At 39.4% G+C, this 15,550-nt stretch overlaps 1 protein-coding gene across 4 annotated transcripts in view; it reads right to left on the bottom strand.

The window, feature by feature from the left end:
- Positions 1–4,239: 4,239 nt before the first annotated feature.
- The window catches only part of LOC138025223 (tumor necrosis factor receptor superfamily member 16-like), a 35,131-nt gene continuing 23,820 nt past the window's right edge, over positions 4,240–15,550 (bottom strand). For 3 of the 4 annotated variants that reach the window (XM_068872432.1, XM_068872431.1, XM_068872430.1), the window contains 6 exons: positions 14,452–14,766; positions 12,896–13,157; positions 12,262–12,390; positions 11,317–11,403; positions 6,455–7,482; positions 5,327–5,463 (listed from right to left, as the gene is read on the bottom strand). In XM_068872432.1, coding sequence (XP_068728533.1) covers positions 6,458–7,482; positions 11,317–11,403; positions 12,262–12,390; positions 12,896–13,157; positions 14,452–14,766 — 1,818 coding nt within the window. In that variant the 3' untranslated portion in view covers positions 5,327–5,463; positions 6,455–6,457. Of the gene's footprint in view, positions 5,464–6,454; positions 7,483–11,316; positions 11,404–12,261; positions 12,391–12,895; positions 13,158–14,451; positions 14,767–15,550 lie in introns of all 4 variants that reach the window. The other variant, XM_068872433.1, reaches the window with a different exon arrangement.

The raw sequence follows: 15,550 nt of genomic DNA on the forward strand, positions 1-15,550 counted from the left end.
AACGAGTCCCTTTACTCTTTAAAATTGCCACTTATTGTCAAATTCCAAAGATAAGTAATTTTAGGGATAACAGTCTCAATAATTTTAGGATTAAGGGAAAACTAATGTAAAACCCCCTTAAGAGGGCATCATTGTTTTTATGTAACTTCCCAAAACGTGCTGCATTATAGGGTGGTAAAAGTTCTCAATTTTAAAGACCAAAGACAGGCACGAAGAATTGGAGGCAACAAAGGTAAACTTTAGAGTTTCAATAGAGTGGCTCCAAAATTTTGTTAGCTTTCGTAATTACATGATTTCGATTGCAAATGTGGAACAAATAAGAAGTGCCTTTTAAAAATTGCTCGTGGTTCAGCCTTCAGCACCCAGTCGAAAGTAAATGCAAATTATAGTTGCTGATTATTTATTCCAAAGTGCGCGAGAGCAGTTCTTTAACGTACTCGAAATTTTCGATTCCATGAGCAATTTCCAAGTCCCACCGTAGAGCAAGAGAGAACAACTTTACACTTAGGGACTGGTCAAAAAGTATAGGTGGGGGGGGGGGGGGGGGGGGAGAAGGCACATTGTTAAATTAAAATGTTTTTAATGATCGAGGGCTTGATTCTGTTGAAACACATAATTTGATGGCACCAGGATGAGAAACTTAGTTAGTTTTACATGCTTTTGTATCTGGTTAAGAAACAAACCTAACCGTAAATCAACACCACCACAACTTCATATACAAATGTGGTATAACTGATTACATAACAAAAAAAAACGTTTATCAGGGGGTGGGTAATGTAAGTGTCAGCCTTCATTTAGGGGTGGGTCAAATAGTTTTGTGCCAAAAGTAAGGGTGGGTGATGTGTGTTCTTTATCTGCCACATTTCCAATTGCTCCGCCCCCCCCCCCCCCCCATACTTTTTGACCAGTCCCTTACCGTGCTCGTACATATTTTCAAACTTTCCAAGCCCACCCATCATTTGCAGGCAAGAACAGAACACAGCCAGTAAACAAGATCTCTTTTTATTGCTACCATTACAAAAAGTGTAGCAAAAATTACCTTTTGTAAAAAGATTTTTTCCTAATCATATTCTCCATGGAAAACAGACTCTAAAAATTGACGTCTGCTGAAAAACTTACATATTAAATAGGATTAGTCATCCCTTACATAAATAAAACCTTTTTATCTCAAAAACGTGTTTTATTCATGACGGATCATAAAGAATAGACAAGATATTTTTATTGACCCTCTTAAAACTCCTGGAGTCATTTGATCGTATTATTCCAGCTAAGCTTGAAAAAACAATATACCGTGAAACTATCCGAACAAGTAATTTTGACAACTAACTTAAAGATTTGGTAGAAAATAAGCGAAAGCTCACAGTTTTCGCATAGACTGAGAGTCGAGTTCAGTGCGAATTGGAGGCTCTGAAATTACACCAGCTCTAGACTCATTCATTATTCCTTTTAGGGACGTGATAACGTTTTCTGTAATTTCAACAAACTTTGGTATATCTCGTTGGCTTATACCTTAGAAATGATAAATGAAAATGATATGTTAAGATATTGTGTATTTTTGACTCTTTTCTCGTGTTTTGGTGATATCCTCCATGGGGGCTATTAGGTGATAAATAAATTCTATATTAATCGTAAAACAAGGTTGGTTTCGAATTGGTACGGAGAAACAAGCTTAGCATTTGAGATCTCAGACTCTTAGAGAATTGAGCGTTAATAAAAATCCTTCATAAAAATCGTTAACATCTGAAATCTGCGAACGAAGCACTGTGGTCCTCATTTGCCGAAAATATCTCCGGTTAGAACTCGGATCATTCCATGAAAGCTAGTTCTACCAATAATGTTAACATGGCTCCGTCGTCAAAATTCTTTTTTCTATATTTCTTTTTTTTGTTTACTCGAGAGCATCTCTTTTAAATTAAATTTATTTTTGCTCTTTCTTTTTAACTTTACCCCAATGGCGGGAGTTTACAAACAAATAATACCATAACTGGGACTTTTTCTTTCAAATAATATCCGCTTTCGTAATAGAATACTTGCTCACAGGATTTCGAATTCGTGCCACCTCAATAAGCTCTATCTTTTCGCTTCTTTGGTCCAAAAATGTAGCACCCCAAATAAATTTAATTTACAATGAAACAATTTTCTTATTTAAATAGAATTTAAATTTCTGTTACGATGTGGATTCCAAATATCAACTCCCAAAATATTGCATCTCAAACAAATTAATAAGCCTAGATAATTCGGTGAAAAAGAGTACCTTTTCCATGCAAAATTACTTTAACTAAGAGCCATTTCAAAGTGGTAATATGATTAAAAAAATCAATTTCCTTTTGTTTTCTCCCGGTTTTAAAAGTGTGTTTGCTTAAAATCTGCCTGGCAAAATTTGAGCTTTGACTTTTATCCGAAGGCTGTTTACTTGGAGTGTAAGTTTTGGATTTCACGGTCCGCCATTACTCACGTTAAAAACTGGCCGACTGGACCTCAGAAGGTTCGATCTGGGGAAAAGATCATTAACTCAATACCTTAAAATTTCAGCGTGTAAACGCAGATTATTATGTATGCAGAACACGAGTTTGAAAATCTGAAAACCCAAAACTCCCATGCTTTATATTAATTCAGTCTCGTACAAACGCATTGCATTCTTACGCTAGTGAGTCTGACGTCATTTTCTCCTCGATCCAGCTTTCTCGAGATTTTAAATTTAGTGACGGCGGACCATGAAATAGGAAAATTCCAGTTAAAATAAACAAGTGTCCTTTTTAAATTGAGGCTTAAAACTTGGCTTCACTTAGTGTTGAGTTGACATAGTTTTGAAATCCAAAGAATAAAAAGATTTGATTTTTTATCACAGTACCACTTTAAAACTACAAGGTAATTTAACAAAACAATTCACTTCAGGTCACAAACGTCTGTAGGATAAAGGACGCTAAAAACAAGTTTCTGTGAATATCATTAAATTTCTCTTTCATACTATCGCTTCGAAATACTAATTTCATTAATAGTGAAGAAATAGAAGGGCTCTCGCATACTGTATTTCTTTCAAAAAGGGGCAGACTTCAATTAGCATACCCTCCCCGCGGGTAGAACTTGCAAATCGCAAGAAACACCAGTTCGACTTGGGAAAATAATTTATAGCGAGTAAATGGGGCTGAATTACCTCAACCGTTTACTGCCATGAACATGGATATGTTTTCTATTCACCCAAAAACGGTTTCGAACAAGCCCCACAGTTTTAAAAATATAATACACACCCTTTTTAAGAAGCTAAGACTATGGTCGAGTTAATACCATGACATCTCTTCGCATGGTTTGTTCAAACTCAATCCTGATAGTCAGGGCTAATCGAACTTTGAAAAAACATGCCCATAATCCCCCTTCAAAATTAGAATAAAACTATATAATTCTCATCGCTATAACAATTCAAGGCACCACCCAATGGAATGCCACACGACATAAAACGGAAATTCATGAGTGAAATTTTTCACTAATTGCCCCGCACTAGGAACCACTTTTGGAGACTAATTCTTATCGAACTATTTTCATGTTTTATACTACAAACATCTTATATAAAGACCTCTGGAATGTACTTCAAGTGGTACTTTCAGTATAATAAATTAAGCATATGTACACCAATATATAAAGACTGCCACAACGTCAAACATTAAAACAATTAAAACAGAGTGAAAAAACAACAGACAATTGGGCTGTGTCACCACACAATTTACTTGTAATTGACTTACAACACGAGAGTAAACACGCGACAAAAAAGTAGTGTATGTGAAATGATTCGAATGAGTTGAAATTTTATCAAAAATTCGATGCTTCAACGCAAACAGTCCCAGGTCACTGGAATATGCGCTGATTGAGAAAAAGTCCGGTTTGGATTTTTCACGTGCATTTTTAGGCATCCTCGATGCCCGGTGCTTTTTTCCTGGGTTTTCCCTTCTGTTCCTAGCCTTTTCTTCAAAAAGTCAAAAACAAAGTAAACTGGGCTGCGTGACTACGAAAACACGTACAATTAATGAGTGTAAACATGGATGAACGACAAATGGGGACAGCCCATTAAACAAACAAAAATGAACTAAACCAAGAGCCCATAAAGCTGCAGCCACACGAGCGATTTTTTGCTTGCGATGGTGATGCGACTTTTTGGAAAATTGTCGCGTCGCCAGCGCGCGGTGAAAATCACCCGTGGAGACCCTCCCACAGGTGATGCGACAGCTGAAAAAATCACAGAAAAAATCACGAAAAATTGAATGAGTTGAATTTTTCGCGACAAAGTCGTGAACTTTGTCACTCGCGTAACCGCGTTGCAACATTTTGTCCTGCATTCGTGACAATTTGTGAAGCGGCCAGGGGTTATCGAGCCAATCAGATGCGAATCGCGAAAAAATTGACGCCAAGCGTAGCCACCACTGCTCGTTGGCGACGCGACAATTTAAAAGAAAAAATCGCATCACCATCCTGAAGGAAAAAATCGCTTGTGTAGTCGCGGCTTAACTAGGAGCCTACAACTTCAATAGCAGGTCTATGTAACAGCACTTTCACAGATCAAGCTATTTTTAGTCGAGTTCTAAATAAGATATGGCCTGCACGAGTGACCATTCTTAAAGGGGCAGTGTCACGCTATTTCAGTCAAACTTCGAATCACTAAAATACGTCTTTGCATGAAAATAATGGTGTAGTTTTGTTGCCAATAACAATTGAAGTGCACTGAGGTTATTCTTTGTTATTTGCATCCGTGGATGGAGACGATGGAAATGGATTGAAACTTGAAAAAAGTTGGAGATAGGTCCGCAGAAAGTCACCAAAAATTAAATACGAATAGCTCTATGTGCAATAAGTATATTTCATATCTTGTCAGTTGGTTGTCAGGAATGTTGTAAGTGTGAACTAAATTGCTAATTTAGATTTTTACTCAGTTTTGCCCTAAAAACAGTAAAGTTAGCATGACAGTGCCCCTTTAATCTCACGGGTAATGAATGGATTTCTCATGGAAGACTTGTTATTAGCTGGAAAAGTCTAGTTTAACCCTTTTTCGGGAAAATCAATCTAAAAATAACCAAGACTGTAAAAAACGCCTTTCCACAAATACAATGAAGTTGTATGTTCCTAGTCATGGGCTCATGGCTTGTAAACCGCTTGAGGCAGACTACATGAAACAAAGAAGTACACTTACGCGATAAGAACTAAACTAGACGTATTCTGCACATATTTTCTCTTCTTTATGCCACTTCATTGCAGCAAAAGTCTTCATAAGATTTGCCACCGTAGCGCAATCTCTTTGACCCCATTCTTCAAGCATGACTTGCGTCGCATTCTGTTTAACTAGTCCAAAATTGCTAATCTCTGTGTTGTTGAATTCAAGACACCCACCTAGAATTTTCCACTTCTCTCGTGGGTTTAAGTACATAGCTAGTTCGTTGATGAGTGTATAGGGAACCTCTCGTAGCATTTTCTTTGAACCTGGGGAAAAAAAATCGAGAACTTTAAAACACTAAATCCTAAACGACTACAAACGGCTTCAAACCAATAAGAAATCGACCGCGCTTGAAAATGAATTTTTCTAACTCATTAATAATAGGCCATTTTCGAGTTCATGTCTGCCTCCTCTTCAAAGCGAATCTAAGTGCGAAGTTTTTGTGATGGTAATTAGTTCTACTTTACATATGTAAAGTAGAACTAATTTTCATATAAAAAAACTTCGCACTTAGACTCGTTTTGAAGAGGAGGTTGATACGAACTCGGAAATGGCCTATTGAAATTACAATATTACAAAAACATTTTCGTTAGATGTTCTTTGGGGGCAGCTATTCTTAGAGTTACTTTCATAGAGTTATGTCGTAGAGTTAGAGTTAAGTTGCCAAAATCCTAAGCCAACATTCATAAGAGCTAACCTTAGGCCTTTATGCATGTTTAAGATACTTTCTGTATTTCTGAATTCAGGATTTAGGCCTTCCAAAATCTTGAATTCAGGATTTTGGAAACTTAACTCTAACTCTAATGTCAGAACTCTATGACAATAACTCTATTGCTAGTTACCCTCTCTTTCCTTTAGATGTCTCGTACTTACTGGTTGGACATGAACACTGAGTACATGTGCGTTGAATAAGTTGTTTACAACATTCGCGGCAGTGTTGAGTTTATAAATGGGTTGTACCAAATCTAAAAATTCTCTGCTTCGTACTGAATTTGGAAATACAACACAACAATGCTTTTCTTATCGTAAACACTGCTTAATTAACCATATTTATATTTATCTATTTATTTATTTATTAATTATTTGTTTATTTATTTATTGCATTAAAAGCTGTGTTTGTTGTGGCTGAAATAATGTAAGCCTTGATTGCCGGAAACCCTTAGGAATATCTAAGCTTCTAACAGCTGATTAGACTATGTGGAAATACACTGTTTCTCGGGACACTAGACCACCAGAGGCCTTTTACAATTGTCGTACCTGCTAAACTAACTGAGAGGTAACACGTAAAACCGTGTCAATCGAAGTTTTGTCATAGGCATCGTAAGAATCGATGCATCTTCGGCACAGTGTCTTAATGAGATCATCAGAAACACCACGCGAAGCCGCAGTTGTGGCTGCTCCACTACGGAAGCTAAATCCTGAGTATTTACAAGGCGGTGAGCCAGCTGAGCGCAGAATGGACTGTAGTGTACATGATAACTTTTGCCGTGATAATGGACTGCCATCACGGTACAGGAACATCGGCCCTGATGCCAAGCCACGCGCCTTTAAGTAATTATCCATAGCCACATATGGACACATTGGTGAATCGATACGACCCATATATATGTGGCATTGCTTTCGAAACGGATCTGTTCTCAAGCACTTTACGTTGACTTTCATGTGAGTTGGATTAACGTCGGAATCAGGGTCAATATCACTCACTGACAGGTGAATGCCTGGATTAAAAGCCGCGTCAACCATGAACTCACTAAGACGTAAAAAACCGAAATAACCCAAGCAGCACGCTGCCCAAATCATAATATTGTCCTGATCGCTCAAATCCAAAGACTCGTGGATTGTCCTCATAATTTCAAATGTAATTAAGAACCTTGTAGGACCCGATGAACTCTTCACTTGTTTGACGCCCCTGATGAGATTCTGCAACTGAACGCAGTTGAGTAATGGATCAGGTAAGCCATTGTCCAAATGAAGTGCGCGCACTGCAGATAAGTAGGTCTTGATTAGAGAATAGTTCATCCTCTCAGACAGCATTGTACAAAAACGCATCAACGTTTGCTCATCCGCTGGAAGTGGAAAGGTATTGGGAGCAGTCTTCAAATCCTGCTTGCAGAAGGTGAGAAATCTGCGCTGAGCAGTTTGATAAACATGACGGGATGACATGACTAAACCTTTGGAAAGGTAAAAGAGGCATCGCTCTGGTAGAGTACCTTCATCTTGGCCCGGGAGTCGAGAGAAATCGTGATTGCATCTTGGCCTGCTTGTGGGGCCAGTTTCCCGACGCCCTGAAAAATTGAACGGACAGGGAGTCAACAACAAGATTTTTTCTTTACCATCCACTGAGAGAGGGCAAACAGGTAATTTATGAGGTGGCAAAAATCACTTGACTATCAAAGGGCAACCCAAACACCAACCACTGAAAATGGTTACCTCTGGAATTGAATTAGTGGAGTTAGAAAGCAATCATCTCCAGAGACGCAGCGGTCACAGAAAAGTGTAGCATCATAACAACTTGCAGAGAGCTAGTCGAGTATAATCTCGAGAGTATCAAAAACGAGGAGTTTTAGCAGAGTCGATAAACCTCTCAGCCAAAGTGTTCAAGAAAATACCTTGGGAAGAGGAATCCAGAGAAGGGAAATCGCCAATTAGTGGTAAGGACAGAGTAGCCCGTTATTCTCTTCTTTTTTGCGTTTCCTTTAGTTAACCAAATCACCTGGATGATAGGAACCCGAGGGTGCATCAGACTTCACTGATTTTCTTTTCAAAAAGACTGAGAACTTGAGACCCAGTCATGGGGCCACAATTTCAAATTTTCATCGCCACTGAATATGCTTCTATCATTGTTCAAAACACTTGAAATCCGCGTTACTGGCTACAGAGCATTGAATTTCTCGTGCTATGGTTCCAATTTTTAGTTTTGGTCGCACAGTATCGTACGACCTTGGGCAAGTTCAAAGAAACCCCTCTGGCCTCAACAAAGTGCTCCTCGTTGATGGAACAGGTGACGTCTTGACGGATTCGTGTGGTTGCGCATTTCTGCCCAAGAACTGTCATCGGACTGATGCTGTCAAAGTCATCTTGCCTAGAATCCTCAAACAGGTCTTCAAGTTCACACCGTGAGGTTCATGGCTTGTAAGATGACTTGATTCCTGCTCCAAAGGTCAGCGACCACTTTTCTTTGCATTAACGCCAAAACTCTACAACTGACGTCCGAGCTTTTTTCGCGATGCATTGACGTGGTGTTTTATCAATAATTATTAAGTGGAGTCCCCAATCTTTTGTTTTACACAAGAAGTCTTCGCTGCCTTTCGAGATGACCAGAATTTTTGACGGTCAAGATTCAATTTAGAAAGCCGCTATTTACAATTTATGTCTTTCAGGCGGAGGAAGCTAAACAAACAGCCTCCCGGTAAGGTCTCTTTATGGGCTGAGTAGTTACGACGTGCAGAACGAGAGAGGACAAACATCTTACGATTCACTTTCGGTGTAACCTCTGTCACTCCTTCCGTGAATTGTCAAAGTTACGAGTGAAGAATAATCACTGAATGGGTGAAAGAAAGTGTTAGCATTTTAATTCAGCCAAGCATGTGACATCCAGTCTTTTGATGCTACAACACCGATTATGTTTTAGACGATAATCATTTATTGAGTTAGTAAAGTAACTTCATACAAGTTAACATGCAACACCTAAGCTCAAGCGAAGGTGCACAGCGAGAACAAGAGAAAATCCTCAATCCAACCAACTCAACTGCTTGGCTGAGTTTATTTTTATTCTTGTTTTCCTGCCAAAGAGAAAAGTCAAAGCAAAACTATAAAAAATGGTGTGATCCAGTGGCGGTTTTTCCGTTTATACTTGCATAAAATGGCTTATCAAAGATCATCTCTTGAAAAGAATTACCAGTGAGTCCATCAATGGAGGATTATTGGCACAGCATGATGGTCATCAAAGTGAAGGCATGGGACATTCAATGGCGTCCGATAAAGCTATCATCAAAGGTAACCCTAACATGACCCAGTTTCGTACCAGGCAAAACAAGACAAGACACAATGGAATCCACCAAAACCATTTAGACAGTCAATAGTTCTAACAAACTGGGTGAAATGGCGTTACATATTTCAAATATAACAACCATTTACTTACTTAGACTGCCATTCTGGTCTTCTCTGGTTTGGATCTTCCGTGAGTACTTCAAGTTTCTGTCTCCAAAACGCTGATTCTTTTGGGGCATCGTGGCCTTATGACACTAAGAAGGTATAAATTACACAGACCTTTTCTATCCATGAAAGGCTCTTTGCCATTCACATTTGATTCCCTAACAGGCCCATAGGTCGTAGGTCGTAAATGCAGCTCTCCACGAATGGGAACCAAGAAAAACCCTTCTATGAAACTTCGGTTCTAGCGCCACAAGGTGAAGGCAAAGTTTTGGCGGCCATTTCCATCAAAGACGACGACATGAAGTCAAGATGGTTCCGTAAGCACTTGTTGATGCAGAATGATAACTCGAGAGTTGTAGCACATCCAAAACGTACTATTTACTGCCTTGACGATCATTCAGTAAACAGAAATGCAACGAACGTGTGACATGAGCCGAGCTGTGACACAACGACGATGCGAATCGAGAAACATGTCCCAGCTGTTTTTGGTAAATAAGTAGGAAAGAGATCGAATGGTGGTCATGAATAAAGAAACACATGAAACCACAAGGAAACCAAAGAAAACACAAATATATACAAAGTTTACTGACAGGGAAAACGACATTAAAAGGAAGCCCGCACACAAAGTCCATGCCCAAGGTTTGTTACGGTTATTGTTTTAAATAAGTTTATTTACTTCGACGAACTGACAAAACTTGTTTAAGTTAAAGACGCACTTTGCTTGAATTGTCCCATGAAAGATTTCAATCTTGATAAGTGATTATTTCAGCAGCTTTTTAAAGAGTAACTGAACCAATTTAATTTTGGTAAAAGACAACATTATACGAAACCGGCTCATTTCTGCCAAAATAGGATTCCCGACACTGAATCCTGATAGCTAAAGTTAGAAGAGAGAAACCCATAAGAATTATATCACGATAAACACGAGGGCGCATCCAACAGGCTTAACGGTTAAGTCCAAGTGTTGTTTGTAAACTAAGAGCTCAAAGAGAGGAGGGTGTCTGAGTAACATCTTAAATTGAGACTTTCTTACCATTCGGATTTTGATAATGAACTTCACTTAAGTGCCAACTGTATTTAGTATCACCCAACTAGTGGACTAATGCAAATCCTGCATTTTGATTGGCTACGCTACTAGAGTACTATTAGTAATAGTCCTCTAGTAGCGAAAAGCGTGACGTTTTCTTTCGCTTTATTCCCAATTAAATATTTCTTTAACTTGCATTTGCTAACTTTATCATTTGCCTTTTCTGTCCGACTAGTTGGGTGATACTAAAACAATTAGACCCTTCGCCCTTAAGGGCCACGGGGCAATAGCCCATTCGGCTTCGCCTCATGGGCTACGGGTCTAATTGTTAATTAGCAGTGAGGTACTAATTGGGGACGCTGAAGAGCAATCAAATCGACTCAACTCATATCAAAGTTTTTGAGGAGACGGAAAAAACCTGAGTACCCGCAGAAAAAACCTCTCGGAGAAGAGTAGAGAACCAACCAACTTTACCCACATGTCAAGCAAAATATGGGAATTGAACCCAAGCCACATTGGTGGGAGGCGAGTACTCTCTCCTCTGTGCCATCTCTGCGAGTTGGACGCACCCTTGCATGTATGAATGGTGACCCAGCATTAAACACAATGATAAAAACTACACAACGATCAGGCGTCTCATCATGCAACGAACCTTTTTTTTTTTATTACTACTTTTTGGCGTTTTGAAAACAAGATTTAAGATCATAGATTAAGCGTGAAAAAAAAAAAAGGATATGAAATACAGCGAGAACATAAAACGTTTTCTGCAGTAGGACGTAAAAAGAACTGGCTAAGTTTCCATGCGCATTATTTCCAACAGACGTTTTTAGGGTTAAATCTGATCTATTTGGTTTCAACATTTTTGAACGAACAACGCGAACAACGCATGCCAAGAACATGTGACCGGTGTGAATTTTCTAGTTCACAATGCACCTACCTCTGCGGCCTCCTGTTACTGGGACAGTCGTATAATGATTTTCCGGAGTAACATTTGTGCTGCCTGTGCTGGCCTCCGCAGCAACTTCTGTAATAAAAAAGGAAAGAGACAGTTATAGGAAAAATGACGACGCAATTCCCTTGAATCTGTATCACTCTTTTTTACTGAAACTGTTCCAAAGGACTGAGAGCTTAAATTTGTCTCTTTTAAAGATCTGTATTGTTAAGTAATTACTGTATAGTAGCAATGTAATCGTGTATTTATATGCTTTATATGTAAGTAATGTAAATCAGTGATGTAAATTAATTAATTAATTTTAAAAGAAAAAATTTTCTCCGATACTAACCGAAGCGAAACGGGAAGCCTTTTTTTCTCCGTTTCTCCGCTCAGCGATGAACAGTACTTGCAATGTTCTTCTGGGAAGAACGCCAAATCTACCTTTGAACTTGGAACTGTCTCTTTCAATGTACACCCTCTAAGTATACTTGTAGCCCTTCCCAAAATTTGCTACAAAAATACGAGTTAATAGGGACCTTAAGATCTACGACAGCGACTTCAACGAAAACGTCACCTCAAAATATCACTTTGCTTTATTACAATTCTTTCGCGGTTATTCTATCTCGTTCACTTCTTACAATTTTGGGTGACGTATCCTAAAAATAAACTGGTACGAGCGGTTACAAAGTGAAAATAGAAAATGAAAGATTCTGTGTTGCATGCTCACGTTGTCGTCAAAACTTCAAATTTGGTAATTTCACGTCGTCCTTATGCAGAGTACCGCAAGAATCCGCCCTAAAATCCATGCTGCACGTGCAGCACGATTATTTATGCTCTTTTAACCAATGATATCATTGTTTTGCGCCGTTGTTGTTGCCGTCGCCGTCGGACAACATAATCTGGAGCCATCTCCTTAGAATGAGCATAATTTTGGGACACGTTTCTTACCTTGATGTGCCAAATTATGGGAGCCTCTCTTTCTGTAGCGATACATCAAACAACCGAATGCCACAAGAACACAAAACAAAAATGATGACAGCACCGAAAGAGAGACTTCGAAGGGTAAGACATCATTATCTGCAATGAACAAGAAGACAAATTGGAGACAAATTCACTCGTGCACTTTGTTGTATCACATAACAATTCCAACGTTTTTATGACCAAGTTTGATTTGACGTTTTTACTATAATTTTTAACATGCGATAACGCGGGTGTATCACAAACTTCTTTGCAAAGAGGACGCTCTCTGAAAACGGAAACGAAACGTAGGTAACTACTTCTCAGGCACGAGCCTGATAGATAGATAGATAGATAGATAGATAGATAGATAGATAGATAGATAGATAGATAGATAGATAGATAGATAGATAGATAGATAGATAGATAGATAGATAGATAGATAGATAGATAGATAGATAGATAGATAGATAGACAATTAAAGAATAGTAAGGGATATTAACCTCAACGATTAAAATGCGATTTGATATCATTACTTGACGATTAAAAATCTATTTGACGTTTTAATAGACGCGATTCAGTGACGAAGACCGTCCGTTACGTTTCACATGGGCTTTATACTTACTGCGTTTGGTTGACTGGGCGGGTCTTGCCTGTTTCGATGGCTTAGAACGCGCTGTAGATAGCACCGTGACCGGCGTTGCTGTTGTTTGCGGTGGTGGTGGAAAAGGAGTAGCCAAAGGTGTCCCCTTCGAAAGATTGTTTTGTTTACCACTATGACATACGCTATTACGTTTTTTCGTACATTCTTCTTTAACTGTGTCGCCTTTTTTACACTTTGTACACGGCTTGCACCGACTCAAATCTTTGCTATCTGAATAAGTCCCCTACGAAAGCAATTACACCAACAATGAGGTCAATGATTATTACCGGTAACGTTTCAGTTAAATCTCTTGAAATCGAACAGCCTTCTTCAACTAACTCTACAAGGTAACAAGTCTCACAATATTGCCTACCTTAGAAAGTTGCAGAGGGCTGAGCGATTCGCGAAATAAATTGGAAAATATAAAAATTTTATCAAAAATAGACAACAGGATATCCTATACCACCCGAAACAAAAACAGGAGCTCCTCGAGACTATCAAAGCTTCCAAGGAGAACTGTTCTCAAAGGACATGGCTTGAAACAACACCACGTTTTACAGAAGATGTCCCCTCGGTCAAGACGTCAGCGAGCGCGGCAGGTATATTTTACAGGTCACAGGTCAGGTTTACAGGTCACTGTCACGGTTGTAACCATGATAAAACAACCCTAACCCTTAATTAATGATAACCCTAGGCCTAAAACTATCATATTCGCCTAAGGTTACATTAGGAAAGTAAAAAGGTAAAGTCTCTGCTTACGAGCCAGAAGGCTCATCAGGCCCGCGCTTATCTCCGGTTTCCTTAGCATGAAGCGACTAGGAGTATTTCTTCCCCCCTGGATGGGATGCTAGTCCATCGCAGGGTTACCCCCAGCAATCCGCCGGTCCGTGAGAGTAAAGTGTCTTGCCCAAAAACACAACACAATGTCCCCAGCCAGGACCCGAACCCGGACCACTCGATCCGGAGTCGAGCACTCTAACCATGAGGCCACCGCGCCTCCCACATTAGGAAAGTGGCCAGGGTTAATTTGGCGCCGGCCAAAACCTCATATACAACAGCCGTGAGGTACTTTAATGGTTCAAGTATCGTGGCAATAGCTGATTTTAAGAGACTTCACGATTGTACTGAAAGAGATGAAATACATTAACCCTTTCACTCCTGTGGGGTTCCCCATTGACGAGTAAAATCGTCTGGCGTTAGACAGAGTAAAATCTATAAGTCTCAGTGGCCCTTACAGGAGTGAAAGAGTTAACCTGGGTGAATGAAATGAAGAGATGTATTCATCACTGGATGATGACTCGGAAATACTCGGAAAAAATTCGCCGGCGAGTGCTCTTTTGCTGGAGTCGAACCTACGACCCTTCCGATTTCTAGTTCGGATACTCTGCCATTGACCAATAGGAGGCTATAGGAAAAGAGGCAAAGAAGCACTCGGGTTTTTTCCGAATATCCCCCGAGTAACCATCGATAAATAAATCTCTTCAAATAGAGACTTCTTTGGAAAATAGGAGAATGTAGGAAGGAATTAGAATAGTCACCTTTCCGCAAGGAGCACAAACGGTATTGCTATTTCTAGTACAGTTCTTTTTTACTCCACGTCCAATTCCACACGTACGGCACTTCGAGCAGTATAAAACGCTGTCTTGAAAATAGTGACCAGGCTTGCAGCTACAAATACTGTTCGTTGTCGATGAGCAAGGTTTCGTAGGAATGTTGTGTCTTCCACGACAAATATCACACTGATAACATCTTGTACTGTTTATCCTGTCGGAATATGTGCCATTTGGGCACGGTTGGCAGTTCCCGGACTTTGTTATAAATTCTCCTTTAGGACAAGTGACCGCATAAATTCTCTGCAGAAGAAAAAGAAAGTCACTAAAAGTGCATTAATGTAGTTAAGGTGTTCCAGGGTAGTTAACAAAATTCTTAGTAGTTTAATAGTAACTACATGAAGTAAAAGTTTTATCTAAATAATATAATAATATAAATCATAATCCACTGGATAACTCAATAGGTTTTGATAGTGATTTATCCGCTGGATAGTGATTTATCAGGTGGATAGCGTTATCCACCTTTTGAACAACCGAGGCCAGGCTGGTGGATAAGTCACTACCTGTCACTTTTAGTCTCTGAGAAGATTTCAGTATTAGCCTTCGTAACTGTGAATGTGCATATACTCTAAGCACATCTGGTTGAAAGGTGTGTAACGTGAAGTATATTTTACCCATTGGACAGTGAATTATCCACTGGATAAAGTTATCTTGCCTTTGAACAACTGAGGCCTGGGACCCGTTTCACGAAAGTTTCGAAACTTTACGGGCCATTTTCGGGTGTTACAATTCCCTCTGTATCTCAAGAACGGAGAGGATTTGAGTCGTCAAACTTTACAGTTTGCTCTTTGTTACCTTGAAAACACGTTAAAAGACCGGCGTTCCCGAACAAGAGGTTGGCAGGTTCACAAATGGCTTTTCGGCCCCGTAAAGTTTTCGGGACTTTCGAGAAACGGTCCCTAGGGCCCAGCTGTTCAAACGATGGAAAGCACTATCACTATCACTGGATAAGTCACAGCAAAACAAATTGTGCTTTCCAATGGATAGTGATTTATCCGGTGGATAGCGTTATCAACCTTTTGAACAA

The sequence above is a fragment of the Montipora capricornis genome, chromosome 12 (genome assembly GCF_036669925.1).
Source record: "Montipora capricornis isolate CH-2021 chromosome 12, ASM3666992v2, whole genome shotgun sequence".
Taxonomy (NCBI): Eukaryota; Metazoa; Cnidaria; class Anthozoa; order Scleractinia; family Acroporidae; genus Montipora; species Montipora capricornis.